A 25464-nucleotide genomic window follows, 5' to 3' on the forward strand; every position below is an offset into this window, starting at 1 on the left:
TATCCTGAAGGACGACCCATCACTCTCACAGATCTTGGGAGACAGGCCAGTCCTTGCTTACAGACAACCCCCCAACCTGAAGCAAATACTCACCAGCAACCACACACCACACAACAGAACTACTAACCCAGGAACCTATCCTTGCAACAAAGACCGTTGCCAACTGTGCCCACATATCTATTCAGGGGACACCATCATAGGGCCTAATCACATCAGCCACACTATCAGAAGCTCGTTACCTGCACATCTACCAATGTGATATATGCCATCATGTGCCAGCAATGCCCCTCTGCCATGTACATTGATCAAACTGGACAGTCTCTACGTAAAAGAATAAATGGACACAAATCAGATGTCAAGAATTATAACGTTCAAAAACCAGTCGGAGAACACTTCAATCTCTTTGGTCACTCGATTACAGACCTAAAAGTGGCAATTCTGCAACAAAAAACCTTCAAAAACAGACTCCAACAAGAGACTGCTGAATTGGAATTAATTTGCAAACTGGATACAATTAACTTAGGCTTGAATAAAGACTGGGAGTGGATGGGTCATTACACAAAGTAAAATTATTTCCCCATGTTTATTCCCCTCCCCCCACACTGTTCCTCAGATGTTCCTGTCAACTGCTGGAAATGGCCCACCTTGATTATCATTAAAAAAGGTTCCCCCCCCCCCCCAGCTCTCCCGATGGTAATAGCTCACCTTACCTGATCACTCTTGTTACAGTATGTATGGTAACACCCATTGTTTCATGTTCTCTATGTATATAAATCTCCCCACTATATTTTCCACTGAATGCATCTGATGAAGTGAGCTGTAGCTCACGAAAGCTTATGCTCAAATAAATTTGTTAGTCTCTAAGGTGCCACAAGTACTCCTTTTCTTTTTGTGATACAGACTAACATGGCTGCTACTTTTAAAGTCTAGGGTAATTCAACCAGTTTAGCATTTTTAAACACATACACTGCTTTGCCTACATTAGATTTTTCAAATGTGTTTGCTAACACATTCTAACATTATCTCTTTAAATCCTAGCCTGGGAAATGGGTTAACTGGTAATATTAGGTCCTTTATTCTCTGAGCCAGCCTATCCTGTGATCCAGCCACTGGAATGCAACTTTGTTCACATTCACACATTACGCTGACACCTCAGGAAGCTGCCTTTGCCTGATTTTTGGAGGTCTTATTCATTATTTGGTAAGTCTGAATAGGCCTTGGAAAAACATGCCTGGTAAGCAATTTCCCCCTCATTTTTTGTCAGAGGGGCTCTCTTTTATTCAAGAAAACCATTTGTTCAATAATACAATTTAAAAAGAGAAAAATGCCATCCAAACAGTCTGAAAGGAAAAAAGGGAATAAGATTGAGCTAAAACCACAGAACCTAAACCATAAATATGTTCAGATTTGATTAGTATTTAGCATGTTAAAGGGATTTGAATTGTCTACAAAATTGTATCCAACTCACAGTAATCCAAGATGTAGATTATTTTTCCATATGGTAAAGGCTAATTGCAGAGTGTGTGTGCACGCAAAATCTTTACAAAATATAAACACTTTTATACAGTATGCTGCTTATAGAAAAAATCTCTCTCCTGACCCTGAATGAAAACCAAATATACAGCATCTCCAAGGGAAAAAAAGCTGTTTAAAAGTGCTTTTAGTTGAGCTACCTGCTGACTATTTAATATTCTTTTTTCACTGTTATAGCCCATGAGAGTCACAGCAACCAGATGTGCCTCTTTGGGGGACAGAAGTCATACAATGTAAGTCTAAGACAACAGACAGACTAGAGCAGTCATAATTTCAGGGGGAAAAGGTGTTTGGAGTTATTTGTTGGGTTCCTTTTGTTATTGTGTGCATGTATATACATTATATACACAGAGAGAGAGACTTTTTAATAGAATAGATAAAAACCAAACAATGTTTAAAACAATAAATTTATAGCTTGTTCAGATTTTTCATCCTGACACCTATTGTCATTTTGGCTTTAAACATTTTAACATTAATTGAGTGAAGTGAATGTTTGCAGTCTACACTGGATAAAAATGAATATAACTATGACTAACAGAATTTAAATACATTTACATACTGTGTATGTTCCTGTGTTTGCTCAGTAAAAGTTGGGTAATAAAATCAAATATAGAGGTCAGAATGATGGGTCCTAAATAAAGAAATTTCAGATTATATATAATAGTTCAAGCTTCTGCAGTAGCATCCATATTTAAATATACAATATTCTTATAAATCCAGGGAAAGTACTATACACTGAGCAGCCTACTGCCTTGCAAACTCATCTTGACTTTCGTGAACCATACAGCACTTTTTAAACCACATGCTTTTTAAAAGTACAAACTACTGTCTATCAGCTTTGTCATTGTGAAGGGGAGCCTGAATATCTGCAAAAGCAGCTGGAAAAAAAGGAGACATCTTAGTTGCCTCCACTGGTAGCTGCTGCTACCTAATATGACACATTATAGGGAAAGAGGAAAGTAGAGCCACCAGCAGAATGGATAAAAATAACTACATTACATTTCCATGTAAACAACGTTGTGTGATCACAAATGGAAAGGGATATGTCCAGGAGATATGATTAATCAGTTTGAGAATCCCTGGGGCATGCTATCTAGCTAACAAAAATGCTATAAACTCCTGTAACTCACTGGCAAAATTAGTAAATTATATTCTGTAGTTCCTTAGTTATTCAGAATGGTCCCATTATCATTTTTTGTTTATACCATTATATCCCAGTTTTACAAGAGGAAGATTGTCCTGAATCTCTGTTATTTCATCTATGCTGATACTTAGTCCTACATCCAGTTCTGGTAAACTAATGTGAACCTGTGTAATGTGAAATCGTCAGCCACATTGCCCTGCACTTTATGTAGTCCTTGACCAATGCAAAGTGAGTGTAAATGTGTTGTAAAATGCTACCATTCTAAGTTAGTAGCATTTTACTACAACTTTACATTTGTGCAAAGGACTTCATGAAGTTCGTGGTGACTGTGAATTAGGACTATTGAACTCAAACTTGATCTGCCTGTGGATTGGTAACAAGATCAAATCAGAGGAAAACAGAGTTCCAATACTACTGAACATTATTTGAAACAATTTACGCTCCTAAAATTATTGTGATAACTGCAGGTGATACATGCAAATTAAACCTACTTTCTTGGGACTGAGATTTTTACAATAATGTCTGAAAACATCATTACACAAAAAGATGATTATAGAAAAAAAATCTTTAAAGGAACTAATAGGAAGATTACCCTGTCTACTATGTTTTGTGTTAATGAACAGAATATTTCTATATAACTGTTTACTCGTGTTTAATGTTTTGTTAAACCAAATGTATTGATATTATATGAACCACATTAGTCCCTGAGAAACCATCACCTTTCTCCCACATTGTCATAGATGGATCAGAGTTTATTATTTTACCTTTACGTTCTCTCCTTATGAGTATTATTACTCCTTTCCAATAAAGTATTCACTGTATATTACACTGTTATCAATTGTATTTTATTCACTGCATGACTGCAAAGTTAAATTCCACAGATATAGCCTAGGTCAGAGTACTACTGTTTCCAGTCTTAAGTTTAAATATAAATAAAAAGAGTACATCTTGAGACCTCAATAACTTCTTGGCTTTTGCAGTTGAAGGAATACTAAAGAGTCGAACCATGTCACTCTTTGACTGCTGTAAGGCAATCCTAGCAAAAACCAATAGCAGACTTTTTGCTATTTTTTTTAGTTTAAAAAAAGTTTTGGTCAACACTTGCTACAATGATCATTAATTAGCTTTGTTGCCCATAGTACCTAATTCTGTAGGAAACAGAGCATGAGTAAAACAAAAGCCAAATTTAGGGGAACTATTTTATTTGAAAACAAAGCTAGTTAAATGCAGAGAAGTTTGTTTAAATATCAGATATTAAGGGCCAGCTTTGGATTTTTGGTAATGGCCATTAAGAAGCCATCTCCCCACTAACTGAGAATAGCCAGAGCACAATAGCAATCTGATCACATCCCCTCCCATCTCCAGTACACTCCATACACCAGGTCCAAGGATATACCATCTCTGCCCCAACTTGGTGGAATGCTTGGTTGATGAAATCTAGTAATTTTCTAACCCCTTTGCATTAACTGGAGTGAACTAGAGCATCTGGCCTGAATCTAAAAGAGTAGCAATCTTCTGAGTACTATAGATTTAAGATACTCGATCTATAGAAAGAAGAGTCATTAGATACTGTGCTGGAGACCATGGAGACCTTTTCCCCCAAACTTTGTTTGTATAACTATAACAATCACAATGTGTTTATCAAAAAGAAAGTTTAAATACAAAACAATAGTTAAATACAATCTTGGAATAATAGTAGCTAACACACTTGTAGCTATTTTCCTCTACATTTCTGCTTATTTACGCATAACTTTCTGTATACTGTTTCTGCTCAAATTGTATAGAGCCTTCCCCCACCTGCACCCCCTTCAGTAAAACCACACCTATTGACTTACTCCACCCAATAAACTGGTCTTGTGACCATACATAGGAGGAAGAAAGGCAAGCCTACAAAGGGCTAAATACTGATTTGTTCTACCTATTATTTTGGCTAAAAGGTGTATTTGAGTTAGTGTATCCTCCTGAAATGGCTATTACTACAATCAAAGAGGACAAAGATATTCAAGACTATGTAAGAAGAAAGGAAGAAGACTTTTACAGGTTGAATAGTTTTGGGGGCTTTTATGTTTATTCTAGTGTCCCTCTCCAGAGAGAGAGAAAGAATTGCCTACCTATAGTTATAATTATTCAGTTTGTGTCATTCTTCTATGCTATATGTAACAAACAACTTTGAGTACTTCCCAGTCCCATTTACTCGGTTACTTGACAGTTTGTTAGTCCACTTCTTCTAGTTCCCTACATATGTGTGTGATAACAAAATCAGGAGAAACCAGGCCTAATTAGTGATAAGCTTGCTTGTTACAATACTGCAGCTAAAACTTTCAGAGGTGACTGCAGATTGAAACTATTACCTTTATTTTTAGTGCTCAACTTGGGACACCTTAACATGACCTGACTTTGAAAGTGTAGGTGCTCAATAATTCCTGCAAGTGAAAGCTGTTTACAGTATATCCAGTTGAATATACAAAAACTAAGGCATGCAAAATCACTCCTGAAAAATCTTGACCACATTTGTGCACAATTTAGTGCTAATCGAAGATTACTTTTGCAGACTTCTGAAAAAATACTATTTTGAGACAGGAGGCAAGGCTTTTCCAATATTGATATGTCTCATGATTTTATCATGACTGTAGTGATTTTGTGGTATTTTTAATGTCTCATGAAAACATGCTGAATAGTGCCAATGCATCAATTTCCCCTTATTCAAATAGGCCACCAACTACTATCAATGGAGCTGAAGCTACCAAGCTGGCCACTGTTTTCCTACAGTTCCTCTGCATATGGTAGTGAGGCTGCCCATTAGAAAGTTGGCAGCCATCTCCCACTGTTTTCAGTGAGATTGAAGCCATCCCTGTAGGCAAAATGGTTGCTGTTCTGTGGTTTAGGGAGCTAGACAGGACATAGGGACCATGAGGAGCAGCAGAAACACTGTGAATGGGGGAGAATAAGGTAGAGCAGCAGGTGGATCTACAGGTTGCATGGGGCTGAGGGGGTGCAGAGTAAAGTGCTGGAGGAAAGAATGGCAGCAGCACTCCTACCCTAGGTAGTGGTTGGGAAGGGGAGGCCCCTCTGAGCAACTTGGAGAAGATAGTTATGCCAACTCTTGCAAACTGATCATGAGTTAGGGCATTTTTTTGGGTAGTTGGAGGAGGAGCACTGCTGTCATGTGAGAAGTTTCTCTGAGCTGTGACTTTTTTTCTGGGCTGGGCAATGGCATACTGGCAAAGTCTTGTGTGAGTGTCTTGGGACTGAGAATACTACAGACCTGCCCTGCCTACGTGCACGGTCCTAAAGTAGGGAGAGGGAACTGGGGTGAGGGGAAGCAGCGATGTGATGCTACTCAGCCTGGGCAGAGGAGAAGCCCTAGAGAAGTAGGGGGTGGTGTGTCACAGATGGAAAAGTCCCAGGGCAGCAAGAGACAAGGAGGTGTTTCTGTTGGGTGAAGACCCTTATCTCAAGGGGTGTGGAGAGTAAGTGGAGTCTCCATCTGAGCATCCAGTGAGAGGATTGCATGTTGTGTGCATTACTGGTTGACTTGTCATCCTGACATTATCACACATTGGCAGAGGAATAAAGGGGGAGTTAAGAAATCAAAGACCTTTAAAATACTGATTTTTCTGAGCCAGTCTTTCCTCTTTAGAGGTTTGTCTTGTGACTTTTGATCTCTTGAGGGTGGCAATCCTGTTCTTGTTTTTGTTTAAACTCTAGAACACTGTTTTATCTCGCTAAGTTACTAACTTTCATAATATTCAGCGTTTGAAGAGTGGGTAGTTCTCTTTAGCTAAGGCTGTTTACTGGCTACAATGTTGTGTATCTTTCTTTGCCTTTCCTCAAAACTGCTGCTATTTTCCATTTTGCTTGATGGAAGTGAGCCCACATTACCCTCAGCTGAATTGTGTAGGATTTTGAGGGTGAAAGTATGGCTGCCCTTAGAGAAGATGGCTCACCCCCATTCGTTCCAGCGGGAATGAAGGCAGTTGGCTGTCAGGGAAGATGGCTGCTTCTTTGAATGGTCCGATATAGCCGGAAGAAAGGCTGTGGTGAGCACTATTGGAAGGGCTGAGAAGGGAGGGCCTTGGAATCTGGAAGGGCAGGGAAGAGAGACTGGGAAACTTGGAGGGGGCGGGGAGGGGCAGGCTCGCTGGACGTAGAGCAGCAGTGGGACAGAGCTCCCAGACCGAGGTGGGTAGGGTCCTTCAATCAGGTCGGGGGAGGCCCTCATTTTTGTGTATATGTACTTAAGGGTGATTGTTGATAGTACATTGCATGTACAACTCAAGCTCCCCAGGCTGCTTTCCAGGCTCTTACAGGGATATTCTCTGAGGCAAAGGGTTTGGATTTTTGTGCCGCCACCCTAGGTGGATACCAGAGTCAGGGCATGGCGTTCAGGAGGCACGGCGTGCCTGGCCCAGGGAACATTCGTTTCCCCGCCCCTCCCCACGCTGTATCTTGGATGTGTATCCTCCCCCTCTCCCAGCTGTGGCTGTTTCATACAGCACTCTTGTTCGCAGCTTTCTTCCCCCGTCACGGGTCGGGCTGGCCCTGAGGCGCCCGCCGCCGCCTCCGGTTTTCTGGCGGGAAGGGGAGGACGGGAGGCGGCGACCCTGCCACTGCGCGCGAAAGCTCTGCCCAAGTCTCTGTTACTGAGCGCACGCGCTGGCTCGAGCCAGCCTCCCCTCTTCTCACGTGACCCCTCTTCTCCTCTCCCTCTCGGCTCCATATTGAATTTGAAACTGAAGGAAACGAGTCTGGTCACAAAATGGAGGTAATCGCCGCCACCGCGTTAGCGCTGCGTGGAGGGATCGGGGCTGCTGTCTGGTCAGACACGAGGGAGGGGTAGTGAAGCCGCTTCCTGCCGCGCTGCTTTCGTGCCCGGCGGGGCTCCATGCGGGTGGATTTGGGACGGGAGCGCAGGCAGCTGGGTGTGTTGGGCGGGCTGGTGGCATAACGCCCCCCTCCCCCTGTTCTTCCCCCGGCCCAGCCGCCTCGGCGCTGCGAAATGGCGCACTGACCGGGGGCGGGGGGAGGGCTGTGTTTCATGCTCCAGCCCCTCAAGCAATGGGGCTGCAGCCGCCATTTTGCGCCCTCTGAGCTTTCTACTCTCCGGGGGTGGGGGAGGGAGGGAGATTGACACTATGGGCCCGGCCAGGAAACAGCAATGCTCGTAATATCCTTACCGCCGGGAGGGTGGGGGTGGAGAGTGAGCCTGGGCCTCCAGTAAAATCCCCAACGCGCGCACCCAAGGGAGGGGCGTAATTTCCAGCATTGCCCCCTCTCCCGGCGGCGACAGTCTCCAGTCGGCACCCGAGAAAGCGGCTGTTCCAGTGTAAGACGGGGGGTGGGGAGCGATAAACACCCCGCAACCCACGGCTGCAAAATGCGATCCTACTTCTATTTCCCCCCCCCCCCGGTAGAGAACCGCAAAATGCTATCCTTCTCACTGCACCTCCTGGGGGAGAGGCTGGTATACGTGACACTTCCACGCCCCCAGAAGAGTCTTGCATTGCACCCACAGCAGCACAATCCTCACTGTCCCCACGGAGGGACTAACGTCTAAAGCCAAAGTCTGTCCCACCCACCAAAACAACCAACATGCAGCTGCCACGACTCTGGGAAGAGTCTCCCTCACGGAATTTGATCCAAAGCCCACTGAAGTCAGTCAGACTCCTATTGACTTCAATAGATTTTTGGATCTGGCCCACACTGAGAATAAGATACAAAGCAAATCCTACCACCACCCATGGAAGATCTTGTAATGCCCCAACTGTGGGAGAGAACTATTGCACAACTGTTCCTTTCTCTGCAATCCATTGGGGAGGGATGTGGGTATTCCTTCCCAGTAGAAACTCACAGCAAGATTCCACCACTCCGTTTCTCAGGTATCCAGGCCTGAAGCGTGTAAAAGCAACTAGAAGAAAGGGAGAACCTGGCTGCCTCCTATAGAAACTGCTACTGCGTAAGAGGCAGAGAGGAAACTCCAGACGGTAGTATAACAGGTCAGAATAACTTTCCATGTAAGCAATTGTTTTAGTTGCCTCAGGGATGTTGCACAGTTTGCATATGGTAGGGGAACTGTCCTACTGACATTTAACAATGTGGATCATGATTAATAAAGCTTGAAAATCCATGGTGTTCCTAATCAGATATTTTCCTGCTCTTCACCAGAGATAATGCTGCTTATATTGGGAATGGGTTATCTGCAACAGTGTAAACCATTTACATTGTTTCTAGCCCAGTTTTAATTCTGTTTATGAAACTATGTTTTAAAGGAATCTTCAGATATATTTGCAATATATTATCCTTGTCAGAATTGGCTTAACTAGAGCTGTGTTTAAATGCAGTGCCCTAACTTTGTGTGAAACACATTGTAGACATAGCACTGTCAAATGTCATGCATGATTGCAAGCCCATCAGGCCTGTCTGCATCCCAGTTGATATCTCATGCATTCAGCTGGCCTCTAAGCAGACAGTAATATCTCCTTCTGATCTCCTGTGTTCATTGTGGCACCAGATTTCAGGCAATCTCTCTACCCCTCCTGCTAGTGCTGGCCTGCATTGAGCCTAGCTTGCGGTGACAACAGCTGCTGATAGGAAATCGAGGGGATTTAGAACTTTAAAAAGGCACAATAGAGGTCTAAAATGGGGAACAGATTGGGGAATCTCCTCCCACACCTCTAACAACTCCCCCAGGCCTGTGCTAGCATGCGTGAAAACCCACACATGCTCCCCTTTGGCAGCCCCTGACTGCCTCCAATTCCTGGTTCCACCACCTCCAGCTACCCATAATTCCTTGCTTCTGAAGTGTATAGGGAATAGACTCCTATTTTCTCCAACATCTGCTGTAAGGAATCTTGAGAGAGAAATTGGTGACTTTTACTTCTGAAATGACATGTATGAAGCTGCACAAAACTTAGCAATGAGGTAGATCACGTTCAAGGACAACAGAGATGCTCTGATGGTACTTCATAAATGCTCCTATAAAAGCTTTTGCTTCTAAACAGGGTGGATTGTTTTAAATCACAGCGTTTAAATTTTGATTAAAATCTGGTCAAATTAAAGTTTATGTAAATCTTGTCTTTTTTTTTTTTTTTTTAGTTTACAGGATAAATGTTCATTCTCATTTAATGTAGAATCAAAACTTTTATCTATTGCATGCATTAAATGTGTAGACTGCCTACCTAAAAAGCAAATAGTTCTGTTTGGTAACTTGCACATGTGATGGTCAAGCAGTTACTTGGTTTACTAATTACATTTTTCAAATACCATTGTTGGAATAATCCATAAAATTGCTCCTGATTTACTAGATTCTACATTGCTATATTTCGCTGAATAAGTTAACTGTATTGTTAGAATTAAATCTAAAACCAACATACAATATTAAAACTATTTTTCCCTTATTGGGGGTTCTTATTAGTAACAAAATATTTTGCATACTTTGATATATGGGATAATTTTAGATTATGATACTACTTGCCCTCTGAAGAACTGTACATCTGACTCTTACTAACTGGGGTCTCTGCCTTTTCCAGGATATTCTTTAGTGCCTGAAATAAAAAAAGTACACTGAAATCACTAATTTTTATATATCCTGTAAAAGACAGTATATAAAAGCTAAATTTAGTAAACTGACTGAATTATCACCAGGGCAGAGAAAAAATGTCCTTGTGTTTTTCAGCTTATACTTTACTCCCACGTTGGAATACATTTACCAGAATATTTCTTTGCTGAGTAGATTATATTGTAAATTTCGTATGGTGACTAAACCTGTGTGCAGTCGTTTCCAGCTATTAATTTAAAAGTGTAGAGGAAATTGGGGGACTAAATTTCAGTGTTAACTGAAATAACCAGGGAGCAGAGGGGACATGCTGTCCTTCACTTGTTAAAGGACAATAATCTAGTACAGGGGTTCTCAAAATTCATTGCACCGTGACCCCGTTCTGACAACAAAAATTACTACATGACTTCACAAGGAGGGACAGAAGCCTGAGCCTGCCCAAGCCCCGCTGCGGGGGAAATGGGGGAAGCAAAGCCGAAGCCCAAGAGTTTTAGCCCGGGGGGGGGGGGGGAGCCTGTAACCTGAGCCCCACTATCTGAGGCTGAAGCCTTTGGGTTTTGGCTTCAGCCCAGGGTAGTGGGCCTCGGGTTTTGACTTCAGCCCTGGGCCTCAGCAAGTCTAATGCCATCCCTGGCAACCCCATTAAAACAGGATCCTGACCCACTTTGGGGTCCCAACCTACAGTTTGAGAACTGCTGATTTAGCATGTGAGCTCAGACGCTTTTCAATTTTGAAGAGTGTCTTGTTGACTACCTCCCTTATTTGTGACTGCATGTGCCCTTGGTAACTGTAAGCAGTTGTTTACAAGACAGGTATTAGAAATGTTATAGGTTTTTAGCTTTAATGAAACTTACAATGGGAAACAAAGATGAGACAAAACCATGTGACCAGTTGTACTCTATATACAGATCACTAGTGGTCAACTGATCACTATTTTGGACTTTCTGAACTAGCAGAAACCCACAGTGGCATTAGAGGATTCTTGCATTAATGTCTAAAGTAAAGCATTAGAGCAATATTTGCTGTTATGGCAATGGTTTTTCCCATGTTATAGTGCTCCAGTCTTGTAGGCTACTTGTTCAGTGAGTAGAACACACGGGGAAACATACCCAGTAAAGTAGGGAAATCATCCTGTTAACAAACAATATTTTTTAAACATTGGAGGCTTTAAAGCAATGGTGGGCAACCTGCAGTTTACCCTAATGGGCTGCGGGTTGCCCACCACTCCTTTAAAGGATATCAGGAACAGAATCTAAGACGAGAAATAAAATTTTATGTAGTAAGGTGGATATCTGCTGTTGTATAGCTATCATAGTCAACATATGTCAGATTTCATGGTGTTTTATAAATCAGCTCTGAAACATGTTTTCAGACCTCACTTCCCTAACTAGCAATTAGAGTAACTATCTTAAAAATAACCTAAAGGTTAAACACAAACAAATCCTGTTGTAGCACTCTTCCTCTAAGCTTCCATCTACTGGCTCATAACTTGTTCTACTATTTTTTTCATAGAGCTTTACCCCACTGGCATACCCTGTCCCTCTTAGTAAAGCCACTCTTTTGTTCCAGCCCATGGAAAGGCCTGCTTCTTTACATATGGGGAAGAAAGACCCACAGAGGTAAATACTGACTCACTGCTTGTTACCTAGGTTAAAAGGAGCAATTGAGTTAGTGCATCCTTCCAAAATGTCTGGGATCAAAGAGGAGAGAGATATTGAAGACTACAAGAGGAAAGGAAGAAGATCTTCACAGGTAGTGTTTCCTTTATTTCTTAAATTCATTCTGGTTCTCCTGTGTGGGTAGATGAGTCTTGTCTGTCTGTATGAATGCTTTTATGCCAGGTATATAACAACACTACACCATTCATGCCTGGTGGGCTCTATTAACCACTTGTTCAGACACTCCTGTCCCTTGCATTACAAAAACCGAAACAAAACAAGGTCTGAACAACAAACTTGTTTACTAAAATGTTGTGTAGTTTATTACTTCTACAGGATAGACTCTGAGAACAAGATGAAATCTATACTTCTCTACAGTTACTATAACAAAATTTATCTTACAAATGTCCTCAAAGTTGCCAGTTTTCACTATTGATTGAGGTGTTTTCTGCTTTACTGCTTATGATCACAGGAGCATCAGCAGTAAATGAATGAATTCTTGACCTTGTTCAGAATTCCTTCCATTGCTCTCAATGGGAGGCAAGACAGGCTATCTGTAACTAAAATGAACATTCCTTACAACCTCTGAGAATGGAAGTGAGCTATACCTCGTGGAAGTGACAACTTCCCTATCAGGACCCTCAGTCTTTTCTCGGAACTAAAAATGCCTAGATTTTGTAACCTTTCCTTATAGGTCAGGCTTTCTAAACCTTTTATCACTTCTGTTCCTCTCCTTTGGACTCACTCCAATTTACCTGCATCTTTTCTAAAGTGTGGCACCCAGAACTGGACCCAGTACTCCAGCTGAAGCCTCACCAGTGCCAATTACAGTTGAAGAGTTACTTCCTGTGTCTTATATACAACACTCCTGTTAATACACCCAAGAATACGAGCCCTTTTAAACTTCTTCATACTGTCTCATTCAATTTGATCTATTATACCCTCCCAGATACTTTTCAGTGGTACTACCACCTTGCCATTTGTTCCCCATTTTGTAGTTGTGCGTAACGATATTTTGTACCAAAAGTGGTCATTAAACCTTTTAAAAACAATGCCATAACTATTACATTTTATCCAAAGATGCAAAAAAATAACATCAGTCACTCAGCATCTGAACCCACAAGCACAAAATGAGTTTAATGGTCATTTTAGGGCTGCAGATTTCATGGTGGTGAAAATGTTATGGATGTGGTTTCTCTGACTGCCATGCAGGAAGGCTCTAGGTGGGTTGGCCTGCCAGCCTGGTGAAGAGGGGAGGCCCTGAGGATGGGGGTATGTCAGAGCAAGCCTGCCCCACATTCGCCGCTCAGTGGTGGCTCCTATGGGGTTGGGCCTGGTTCTCCATTCAGGGCTTTGCAAGATGTGCACAGGGGTGCAGTGCCACCACGACTGAGGGGTGACCAGGCCAAACCTGAGTGCTGATGTGATTCCATGCAGTAGATTGCAATATCCAGAGCAGGGAACCAGGCTAAGTCCTACAGGATGTAGGAGCTGCCACTGGTATGAATGTAGGGCAGGCTTGCTCTTCAGCCTCCATCCCCTTCTTCATTGGGCCAAGATTAGAGTTGCTGTGTAGAGGATAATGATATTGTTGTGGATGTCAGTGCCCCCTCAGCAGGGTAAGGAGAACACAACAGAGGAAAGGCTGTAGATGCTGGCCTATGATTTTAACAAGGTATTATGTTAAAGTATTTTATAAAAAATCATAACCTATGGCTTTTACTAAATTTACCATGATTGTGCTGATTTTCTTGATTAAAAATGCCATGACAAATCTGCAGCCAGTTTTCCACAGGACAAGTGTGTCCACCAAACACTGTCACTAACTGTCAGTCTTACTTTTGGACTCTGAAAATACTTAGTGGTTGAATAGGCTTGAAGATTGTGCTGCCATATCTTATTCTTAGCTAGGGTTGGTCCCTGCAGATCAGTTTATATACACTGACAGTGCCAACACAAGCTTCTCCACAGTTCCTATCTGCATGCCTTTTTCCTGTTGATAAAGGATACTGATATCTGGGGCTGTGAAAAGAGCACCTGTAAATAATCTGGGAAAGCACTGTAATCTAGAAGGGTGATCCTCAGAAGCTGTTGTGCTATAAATATGAAACAAATGAACTGGTGTTGGAGCTGCTTCCCAAAAGTTAATTTGGTGTTGCATTTAAGTGCTTTTTAGTCTTCAGTGGCTAGCTTGCAGCGAATCCAGACAAAGTAGGATTCTTATGGAGTGCTGTGGGGGCTTGCAGAGGGGTTTTTGGCAGCGGTCTCCATATGTAGGTGGAAATGCTAGGATCTGGGGATGCCTGTGCAAGGGAAGTACAGAGACGTAAGGAAGACACAGCGTTCGCGCCCGGCTGTGTCTTGTATTTCGCCCCTTCCTCATGCGCGCCTGTTGTGGCTGCTTAGTACAACGATCCTGGGGGCACCAAACAGAAAACGTTGGTCTCGTATATGGGGCCAGAGACGCTGCTCTCACAGGAGATACCGTCAGGTCGTTGGAGACGGAGAAAGAGGAACAGGCCCTCGCCCTCGCTCTCCTCCCCTGGCCAGTAAGCGACAGCTGGGTGCGCGCGCTGGTTTCAAGCCCGCCTTTCCCCTATCACGTGATCCCTCTTTCCTCTCTGCTCCATATTGAGGCGAGGGTGAACGCGGCGACTTGTGTCCGGTCACAAAATGGAGGTAACCGCCGCCGCGCTAGCGCCGCGCGGAGGGAGCGTGGCAGCTGACCTAGGCTGCCGGGAGGGAGGAGGGAGGCTGGCGGCGGAGCGTGCTGCCTGTGCCGGGTCGCAGCACAGACTGGCCGCTTCTCGTTCCGGAATGCGCCCCTTGCATAGGCGTCTCGGCGCCGCGAAATGGCGCGCAGGCCCGCAGTGTGGGCTTGGGGCAGGTTTCCCTTCTCCTGTGTAAGGGGCTGCGTTTCCTTTTCATTGTAACCATCTGCTCGGGAAGAGAACAGGCTGAACGTAGCTGATAGGAGAAGTGTAATATTCAGCATAATCTTCAGTCTTGGAGACTAACACTACAGTCCATTCCACACACGCTTGAGGGACAATGCTGATCCCATCCCCAAGAAACTAACATCCAGAAAACCCCAGCCATCCATCCCCATAGCGAATGAAATCCTTAACAAGGTACCCCTGCTTCACAAGTGACAAACTCACAGGGGGGAAAAAAAATAATTTTCTGGAGAGCTTCTCTAAAATAGAAGCATCCCCTTTTCAGAACTCTCATGCCAAAATAAATCGCCATGAGGAGAGTGCAGTACCCAGCAAAATACCTTCTGCCTCAGGGAGAAATTAATACACCAAGATCTATTCCTTCTTGCCCAGTGAGAACACAGTGAAATCCCAAGGAAAGGCTGCAGTGTGTGCACCAACCAGGGGGAGAATGTGATAGCAGAATTCCCCTTCCACCAAGAATGACTCTTTTCAGTTCTCCAGTCATGTTCCTGGAGCATAAGCTAAGACCTGAATTTCTCTTATTTGTATATTTATATTAAAATGGCAGACCTGCTACATGTCAAAGAACAAAAGGGACCCAGGTCCAATTTTTCTCTTTGCAGATCCCTTTTAACAAAGGAGGAACCCAGCTCAGTTTCTCTGTTAGCATGCTGAACTGCCAAACAAAATTCATGTTGAGATAGCTTTTCTTCACACTTCCTTTTGCTCCATTAATGTGAGCAGGCAAGTTTGAAATATTCAAGACCTTTACTTCTATAAAGTCAGTGCCTGCTAAGACTAAAGCAGACAGGCACAGCAGGGAAAGGAGTCTGTCCATATACAATCAAAAACAAAGCTAGCTAATGTAAATGTAAAAAACATGTTGTAGGTTAAATACTGAGTCTTCATGTAAAATTATGAATGCTGCTGATTACACTATATTGCAGTTAGTATCAAGCAGTAATTACACTATGACTAAACTTGAACCTTTAAAAATTTTAAATACAGATGTAACTAAAGTATTTGAAGTAAAGGTACTCAAATATTTTCAGAGTCTGGACCATTTAAAGTATTTCAAGAACCATGTCTCCCACTTGCAGTCACAGGACCCCTGAAATCCTCCCCTCTCCACTTAACCATTACATACTATTTGTATAGTAACTAAGTCAGTTTAAAATATAAAACTAATGTGGGGGGGGGGATGCTTTTGCTACCTATACAGTTTCTCAACTGAAAATGAGAGCCAGCTCTTCATGAACCACCAGCCATAGGTCTTTGCACTATAGTTTGGAACCCACTTAATTGAATATTTCCCAGAAGTGGTACAAAATTCAGTATTAAGCATTTGTTTGCTAAGCACTCTTGAACAAGTAACTTACAAATATGTTGTCCTTCAAAGCAGCCAAATTGCATTCACTCAAAGGGAAAAACATTTTTTCTGAAAAAAGCCAAATGACCTTCCCTAACCTGAGAGGAGGACTGGAATGCTCTACTTGCAGATTGGAGTGGCAGATCACATCTGTCTGAGGCCAGGGTTACTTGATCCATATAGTTGTATCTACAATCAGCCGTCCTTCAGCTTGCCCTGTATCTGCCCCACATTAGCCTGTTGGGAGCAAATGCAATGGGTCCCTCATGCACATCCCCACTGTAGGGCTTTAATTGTGCACAGGGCCTTGTGCCAGCACTCCACTCTGGGGTGTTTCCTATTTCTTATTTTGTGACTATGCTTTCATGAAACATTACAATATTCTTCCTCTTTTTCCACATGAGCTGTTGTATGAGTTGCCCAGTAGACTTAGAGATGGTATCAACTTGAAAAACACTCTTAATTTTTAACCTACTGTGTAGTTTAGTAAAACCTGTGGTTACAATAATTGGGAAGTTTGCCAGAAAATGTTGTACATTGTCAGTACTTTGTCAGTTATCTCCTTCATTGCTTAAGTCGCTTGAAACTAATAGGAAGGAGAGAACCCTTACATCTTTAAACTTAAAAACAAAATTGAAAATATACTGTTAAAGAATGCCCTGAGAAGCTGCGCTCTGGAAAACTAAACTGCATTTCATTTTACTAGCTTACATTAAAATTTAGCTCAACTAAACTAGAAACAAGCTTTTCCTTACTTTTATTTTCCAGTAGATGTTCCTCCAGCTTTAACCTTGTTTGATGGGCACAGCTCAAGAAAGCATCTTGGGGCCAATTTTTCACACAGCACTGTTGTGAGAGTTAGTGTTTCAAGATACTTTACAATGTGGCTTTTTAAAAAAATGTTTGTTGAATGAAGACGTAAAGTAAGCTTACACTTAATTCAAATTTCCAAAAATGTCTTAAATTTGATCTACAAAAATAAGTCATAGAACATGTTCTAACATGACCTAAATGTTCTTTAAAAATACTTGTAGTTGCTTCACTAATATTGGGAAGCACTTTGGTGTTCTATAAGAGTCACATTTTAAGAGCTGTCTTCACATGTTCATGCAGCTTTTTGCAGCAGTTTAACTAAATCTGTTTTTAAAATAACAGCTTCAGGTAAATCAGTGCAACTCTGCCATTTAGACAAGACCTTGTTTCGCTCTTGGACAAGGTGTGGGCCACAGTGCTTTTTGTTACACTTTCAGCCTAACCTAGCTAATGGCTGGTGGTGGTTGGAATTCTTGCTGTCTAGTCAGAAAGGTTGGCAAAGGAGAAATTTGAATCTTGCTATAATAAAGCTTTTACAACTTTATTTGCCTCTGTACAGGGGCCAAGATGCTCTAAAAGTGACTGATTTTTATATCTTAGTTTTTGGTTGCTTATCTTGAAAGATCTCATCCTCTGAAAATTTGGGCCCCTTTATAGTATGTCAAGTTGGGCTCCCAAAATCACTGGTCACTTAAATCTAGCAAAACAGCATGTTCTCAGACCACTGAGACTCTGGTCTTCAGTTTCTTGACAGTGCCTTTGGTTTGGGGTGTCTTGCTTTATTTTTAACCCTGTAGAAGCTATTTGTCAGTATATAGTGGTGGTTCACTTATAATTAAATCCATGGGGTATAGTTCCTGAAACTTGCATATCAAATAGCATTAACATGCCATAGATACTTGGATACACTTTAAAAATAAACTGTTTGATACTCTTGTATCTAGCTCTAGGTAGGACCAAACTTAATATTAAAATTCAAAACCAGAATTCTAGCCTTCTAAACAAAACCACTCATCACTAAAGAAGTTAACAACTGAAATTACTTACAGTTGTTCTTCACCAAATGTTAAACATTTTTTATTGTTAACAAAAATAATTTTATGTAAATATTTATATTATGAAAAAAAACTCAGAAGAATTGTTAGTAATGCTACCAAACTTAACTTTACAGGACATAAGTGTTTGGTGTGGCTTTATGAGAGAATGTCTTGTTTTTGCAGGGCCATGACCCAAAGGAGCCAGAACAGTTGAGAAAACTGTTCATTGGAGGCCTGAGCTTTGAAACAACAGATGATAGCTTAAGAGAACATTTTGAAAAATGGGGCACGCTCACAGACTGTGTGGTAAGTTGTCATAATTCAAAAAATGTTTCTGAAACAATGTAAATATCTAAAGGTAGTAAGGTGATACTATGTCTCTTATGCTCTTGTAGGTGATGAGAGACCCACAAACAAAACGTTCCAGAGGCTTTGGCTTTGTGACATACTCCTGTGTGGAAGAGGTAGATGCTGCAATGAGTGCTCGACCACATAAAGTTGATGGGCGTGTGGTTGAGCCCAAGAGAGCAGTTTCTAGAGAAGTAAGTTAATCCATTTAATTTGTACTGAGTATATCCAGTCCTGAGAAATATAAAGTACTAAATATAATTTCTGGCCTTCTAGGATTCTGTAAAGCCTGGAGCACACTTAACAGTAAAGAAAATATTTGTTGGTGGAATTAAAGAAGATACAGAAGAGTATAATTTAAGAGACTACTTTGAAAAATATGGCAAGATTGAAACCATAGAAGTCATGGAAGATAGGCAGAGTGGAAAGAAAAGAGGATTTGCTTTTGTAACTTTTGATGATCATGATACAGTTGATAAAATTGTTGGTATGTGACTGTTATAGAATGTGAAATTACTTGAAATAGTATAACTCTGATTTTACATAGACCTGAACCATGCATGGAATGTGTTATTAGTAAGCAAGTAGTTGACTGAAAGCACACTACAAGAAATGTATTGCATGCAGTATAATCTTTGCTTTTAACCTGTGCTTATGCTTTTATTTAAGCTTTGTGTAGCTCATGTTCTAGTGGACAGTGAAAACGAGAAACTATTTCAAAATATGTTTATTTTTTAGTTCAGAAATATCATACTATAAATGGACATAATTGTGAAGTGAAAAAAGCACTTTCTAAGCAAGAGATGCAGACTGCTAGCTCACAGAGAGGTGAGTTTGGGGTGGTGCGTAATGGGATATTTTTACGTAGATTAGTTGGCATTTCATTTACTATATGTAAAATGTCTTGTAGGTCGCGGGAGTGGATCAGGCAACTTCATGGGTCGTGGAAGTTTTGGAGGAGGAGGAGGTGGTGGTGGTGGTGGTGGAAATTTCAGCCGAGGAGGAAACTTTGGTGGCAGAGGTAGATGATTGAGTCTCTTTCATATTTCATCAAAATGAGATGTTGGCTCAACCAGACTTGTATTTGTTCATGAAAACCTCTTTTTTTTTTTTTTGGTCCAGGAGGCTATGGTGGTGGCGGTGGTGGGAGAAGTGGAAGCTTTGGAAGTGGTGATGGATATAATGGATTTGGCGATGGTAAGCATATCCTAATACCACTCGATCAGAACTGGCTTTGGACTTGGAAAATGAGATTATTTTGGCAGTGATTGTTTACTTGGATATTGTGCAACATGAGTTGAATGACTTCCTTTGTTGTGTTTTTTCCGGCGCAGTTTCATTTTACCTAGAGATGAGCAAGTTGGTTAAAATGAAACTGATCCAAGTGGAAACTGAGCCTTAAACACATCTACATTTAAGTAAATGATAGTCAAATATGCATTGAGTGAAAACAGTTAAATGAAAGTTAACTTTTTTCCAGTCCCTATGCCTGCTGTTGCGTGAAACCTCAAGTGTCCGACATGACAAGATTACCTGGAAGTTGACTTAATATCTGAGGTTCATATGTAACAGATTTCATAAACTTGTAATCTCTGCTGACTTGGGTTTGGATAAGCCTCCAAACCCACGTCTGGACAGAACTTCTAGAAGTTACACATCTCGCTGATGGACAAATGGCACTTCTGCCTCTGAAAACAATAGAGGAAATAGTCCACTGTTCTATTTTAGACCTGATTTTGCAAACACATGTGAAGTAGTCACATTGAGATCACTGGTCTACTCTTGTGTGTAAAGTTACTCCCCAAAGAAATGTTTGCAGGATTGGTCCCTTATGCAGTATATTGATTTGAATCTTTTTCAGCGTGCATTTATTTATTACTTTTATTTTTATTTATTTATAAAAATAAATAAATCAAGAACATATGGCAGTGATGCAAATATAATTAAAGGTACTTTATTGCTTTTGGTACAGACATATGGACTAATGTGTTGTGACTTATCTAGCTATTAATTTATCAAAGAATATTCTTGTAGCTGAAGAAAACATAGCATTTCAGTTGCAGCATACTTACTCTTTCTACATAAATCAACACTTAAATTTTTGTGGTACACTGACTAGTCTTTCTTTTTTAGGTGGGAACTATGGAGGTGGCCCTGGTTACAGTAGTAGAGGGGGTTATGGTGGTGGTGGTGGAGGAGGACCAGGATACGGAAACCCAGGTGGTGGATATGGTGGCAGTGGTGGTGGTGGAGGAGGAGGTGGATACGATGGTTACAATGAAGGAGGAAATTTTGGTGGCGGTAAGTAGTAGTTGCAGATCTTTAAAATGTAGCTCATAAATCTAAACTCTATAGAACCTAAAATTATGGCATATAGTAACACTTCTAGAAATGACAGAGGTTAGGCTTTGGCCCCAAATATAATCAACATAAGGGTATTACAGAGGGGGTAAGAGAATTTTCCTTATGTTTATACTTAATTGTACGGTCTTCCATTGCTCAGGAATTCTTATAAAGAGCAATGACCATAATTTGTGAGGGGGGGAAGCAGATAGAGGAGAGACTTTGGTCTAATGTCTTGAGCGAGGAGGAGTAGAGCATTCCCAGGACTATGCCCAACTTAATATATCAAAATTCTGTATAACGTGGCATGAAGGTATTCAGTTTCATCTTTCATAACCTGCAGTGTACTGCTATTTTGGCCAGTAAGTTAAGATATGAAACTTCCCTTTCTCCATCCTCCACAAGGTTTGACCATCAAAGTCTGTATAAAACATTTAAATACTAACACTAAGTATTCCAGTTTATTGCATTTTCTTTCATTAAGAAATGAATGCAAAATTACTAATTAGACTGTAAAAGTCAGGAAATTAGTCACTACCACTGTCGTATCTTGATATGTAAGCTATTTTTGACAATTAAGCTTATTAGTCTCAAACCACCAATATAAGTTGTTAAAGGGATTACATACAGCTTAATTATTAGCAAAAGGTTGCTTTGCTAACAAGACCCTGTGTGTTATGAATGGCTAAGGAGGGAGGGGCATTTTTGAAAAGTTGAACTATCACCAGTGTCTATAGATGCAGCTTTCAATGAGGACACTCAGTGTTTTTGGTTGTATAATTGTGTATTGGAACAAAGACCAGGTCTGCAGTACACATTTTTGCTAGTATAGCTGTACTGGTCAGGAGAGTGATCCCTGATCAACATAACTGTGCTGGTAAAAATCCTTACTGTGGGATGCAGGTACACTGGAAAAACTTTTTTTTCCAAATGTAGCGTACATCCCTTGGTGTCTGGAATAAGATATGCCAGCAAAAGCAGTTGTGAAGGTACAAGCTGAACTTATACTAAGAGCACTCTGCCATTGTAATATACCCCTATAGCTATACCCACAAAGCCCACCTAGGGCTTGTCTTTGGGGGTGTGAGTTGCAGTATGCACTAAAACATTGTGCTGTAAATGCCCTGTGTAGACCTTGCTAGCATGAGCATAAAAGCTACCAAGTTCACATTCATATACTCCTGGCAATGCATGCCACAACTCACTCCTGTGGCCTGCCCTGGGGTCTGTGTAGACCTGGCCAAAGGATGAGTCTGTTTTGAAAGGTAACTAAGACCCTATCAACAACAAAAATGTCTTTCCACTAATTTCAATCAACTTGATTGGAAACTCTTCCAAACACATTACAATTGTCTATATAGGTATTTTATATCTTATGAGCTTATCTGGCTTGATTGGAAATTTTTTTGCTCATGTTGACAGGGTTTATGGGGCTTTTATACTCTCAGGCATTGCAGTGATTAATAGGATTAGCTCACTGATTAACAAATTGGCTTTTCAGTTGATTTAGTTAAGCCGGTGGAGCCCCTTTGGCAGAAACTTCCTTAAATCAGTGAAGGAATGGCTAACATAAATTTAGCTAAACTCGGTCATATTAGTTCAGCCACTCCTAAACTGACTTAAGAGCCCCCGACAAAGGCATTTCAGTAGTTAAACCAGATAGTGTTTTTGTTAAGTACGTGGCTAACCAAGCCATTAATGGTTAACTGGCCTTTTTGGATCTAGACTGAGGAGTGGGGCCTGAGGTGATAGGAGTTTTTTTTCTATAAAGAAAAAATCCAAGCTCTCTTCAGTCTTCCTGGATAACTTCTTTTTCCAGGTCTGGTTGGTAGCTAGTTAGCAGCTTTCAAGGACTTAAAAGGGGTTCATCTTGTTTAACTGTTATCTCTAACTGTAGAATCTTCATCTACCTATTCTTTTCGGCAACTAATATAGCAGTATTTGTGGGTTCCTACTACAAGTTCTGCCTTAGAGATACTGAATTACAGGTGAAAGGTAATTAATTTTGGTAATTATGGTTAGGGTGCCTCAGTAGAAAAACTTATTTTCTGTCTTAATGGAGGTTGAAATAGGAGTGACACAATGATGTGGACGCTTGGTCAAAGGCGAGGTAGTACATGTTCTCTTCCCCAAGATGGTGTTGAAAGTTGGACTGGCATGGGTTAGTGTGAGGCTGTGGAAAGCCATATGACCAGAATTGTGTAAAACTCTATTATAAACGCTAACTTGTCCACATTGCTCTCCCTCATAAGAAAGTTAAGACCACATCTGATTTAGGGGGAAGTAAGAAATGGATGGTTCACGTTTTTTCTTTTGTTGGTGGGGAGGGGAGAGAACTTCTTTGTTAAGGGCTACATCAACAATACCAGTTTTGAGTTTGCCTTTCACTTTTGTAGCTTAAGTATACAACCAGAGGCCAATTGGAGGGGTTCTTCAGGTTTTTGTGTTTGAAGCTGCCTTAGATGGTAAATTAGGGATGATTAAAAATAAATAAAATTTGTTTCAGGTAACTATGGTGGCAGTGGAAACTATAACGATTTTGGCAATTATAGTGGACAACAGCAGTCAAACTATGGACCCATGAAAGGAGGTGGCAGTTTTGGTGGCAGAAGCTCAGGCAGTCCCTATGGTGGTAAATATAACTCCTTTGAGCAAAAAATTTTAAACGCTTGCAAAGAAATTTTACGTAAAAATATATGTGTGTGTTACTCGTAGGTGGTTATGGATCTGGAGGTGGCAGTGGTGGCTATGGTGGCCGAAGATTCTAAACTGAACCAGAAAAAGGGTGGGTATGTTATATATATATATATATATATAGATGACAATGATGAAGAATTTATACAGCTGTTCACTGAGTAATAATTTTCTTATCCTGTATTCAACAGGCTACAGTTCTTAGCAGGAGAGAGAGAGCGAGGAGTTGTCAGGAAAGCTGCAGGTTACTTTGAGACAGTCGTCCCAAATGCATTAGAGGAACTGTAAAATCTGCCACAGAAGGAACGATGATCCATAGTCAGAAAAGTTACTGCAGCTTAAACAGAAAAACCCTTCTTGTTCAGGACTGCCATAGCCACAGTTTGCAAAAAAGTGCAGCTATTGATTAATGCAATGTAGTGTCAATTAGATGTACATTCCTGAGGTCTTCTATCTGTTGTAGCTTTGTCTTTCTTTTTTTTTTTTTTTCTTTTTTTCTTTCATTACATCAGGTATATTGCCCTGTAAATCGTGGTAGTGGTACCAGGAATAAAAAACAATTAAGGAATTTTTAACTTTTCAATATTTGTGTAGTTCAGTTTTTCCACATTTTAGTTCAGACTTTAACAAAAATAAAGAAATGTAGTTCAGGGTGTTTCTTGTTAATAGAGAAGATTGATGCATTTCTCAATTACCATTTTGTGTTAACTTTAACTGTAGAAACACCTGCTGATTTGCAGTCTTAAGGGGTCTAGTCTCAATGTATATATAACTCACATTGACATGAGTTATATATATATATATATATATGCAAATAGAGAACATATGTTGCATAATAGTTTGTTTAGATGTATTAGGATTGAGTTATTTAAACTAGTGTTTGTGAATGATAGAATTAAGCTTACTTTCAAATGAAAATTTCAAATTACTTTTTGGTTTGTGCATATTTTTTAATTTGTAGTTCTGTATTACTTAGTGCTGGCTCTGCAAGAAAATAAGGCATGATAAATATTTTAACAAGACTCTCTTTAGCTACATTCAAACTGCCTCCAGTCTCATTTGGAGATATGTAGGGGATATCTGCAGTCTCTTGTTCAAGTTCTGGGTGAAGAGGAGATGGACTTGCTTTTACCTTTTTCAAATTCTTGTAAAGCTCAAAAGGGTGAAACTCAAGTGCCTATTACCATAGGGTATGAAGTTAGATATTTTTGTGGATGAAATTGTGCTTTGAAGAGAGCAGCCATGATGTCTTTCTCTTGAATTAACTATTTCATTTGAACCTGCTGTTGTAGTGAGAGAATAGGTATATGTTGTAAAACAATTTAATGGCTATATGCTTCCTTGTACACACCCTAGGCATTTTTTCTGGACACATCCTTCTGACTTGGAGCAAAGAGTAGCACAGGTATAATCCCTGACAGTCTCAGGTAATTCATTAAAAAGCCTCATGATGATGGGCAAACTGTCATAGTTCAAGTCATTTACTTCTGACGATATGGGTTCAAGTAAGGGATTTAGGGTTATTTGAAAATAAACTTGGTCATATTTTAGTGGCAGGAAATCTTTAGTTCCATTGTTTGGGCTAGATTTGATACCAGTGTCAGTTTGCTTAAGAGATGCCCATAATCAATTCAGATATGGGTGGTGGTGGTGTATTAAAGTGGAATACAAGCAGAATAACTGGATAGGTGACAGTAATGCTGAAAAAGATCTGGGGGTTATAGTGGATCACAAATGAGTCAACAATAATGCATTTGCAAAAAGGGCTAATATTCTGGGGAGTATTAACAGGAGTGTCTCCATGTAGGGTATGGGAGGGGAGAGAAGGATGGTGTTTATTACTCCTCTTTGCTTGGCACTGGTAAGGCCTCAGCTAGAGGATTTTGTGTCTAGTTCTGGATGCCACACTTCAAGAAAGATGTGGATAAATTGGAGAGTTAAGAGGAGAGCAACAAATAAAAGGCTTAGAAAACCTGACATATGAGGAAAGGCTAAAAACACTGGGCATGCTTAGTCTTGGGAGAAGAACAT

General features: G+C 40.8%; 1 protein-coding gene and 1 long non-coding RNA gene across 9 annotated transcripts in view; one reads left to right on the top strand and one right to left on the bottom strand.

Annotated features, from left to right (window-relative positions):
* Window positions 1–8600, bottom strand: part of LOC311528236 — a 23481-nt gene extending 14881 nt beyond the window's left edge. The window contains exon 1 of one of the 3 annotated variants that reach the window (XR_014713546.1): window positions 8529–8600. This is a non-coding gene — a long non-coding RNA (uncharacterized lncRNA). Of the gene's footprint in view, window positions 1–6624; window positions 6714–7854; window positions 8001–8528 lie in introns of those variants that run through there. The other 2 variants (XR_014713547.1, XR_014713548.1) reach the window with 2 other exon arrangements.
* On the top strand, window positions 8557–24016 carry HNRNPA3 (heterogeneous nuclear ribonucleoprotein A3). Of its 6 annotated transcripts, none has more exons than XM_084643001.1 (12): window positions 8557–8673; window positions 11882–11984; window positions 18232–18354; window positions 18444–18590; window positions 18673–18883; window positions 19135–19224; window positions 19307–19417; window positions 19519–19593; window positions 20530–20697; window positions 23246–23371; window positions 23455–23524; window positions 23625–24016. In XM_084643001.1, exons 2-11 carry the CDS (start codon window positions 11919–11921, stop codon window positions 23505–23507), a joined length of 1170 nt encoding a protein of 389 aa, XP_084499127.1. In that variant the 5' UTR covers window positions 8557–8673; window positions 11882–11918; the 3' UTR covers window positions 23508–23524; window positions 23625–24016. The 6 variants fall into 6 exon arrangements, with proteins under 6 accessions (XP_084499127.1, XP_084499124.1, XP_084499123.1 ...); XM_084642998.1 differs by having other exon boundaries at window positions 8587–8691; window positions 23455–23528; XM_084642997.1 differs by having other exon boundaries at window positions 8587–8691.
* Window positions 24017–25464: the final 1448 nt, after the last annotated feature.

Source organism: Lepidochelys olivacea (genome assembly GCF_965140295.1).
Source record: "Lepidochelys olivacea isolate rLepOli2 genome assembly, chromosome: 11".
In the NCBI taxonomy this organism is placed as follows: Eukaryota; Metazoa; Chordata; order Testudines; family Cheloniidae; genus Lepidochelys; species Lepidochelys olivacea.

Coding starts and splice junctions, on each gene's coding strand:
- HNRNPA3 (XM_084642998.1), top strand. Junction 11,985..18,231: donor AAGGAAGAAGATCTTCACAG/GTAGTGTTTCCT, acceptor TTGTTTTTGCAG/GGCCATGACCCAAAGGAGCC. Junction 19,225..19,306: donor GACTGCTAGCTCACAGAGAG/GTGAGTTTGGGG, acceptor AATGTCTTGTAG/GTCGCGGGAGTGGATCAGGC.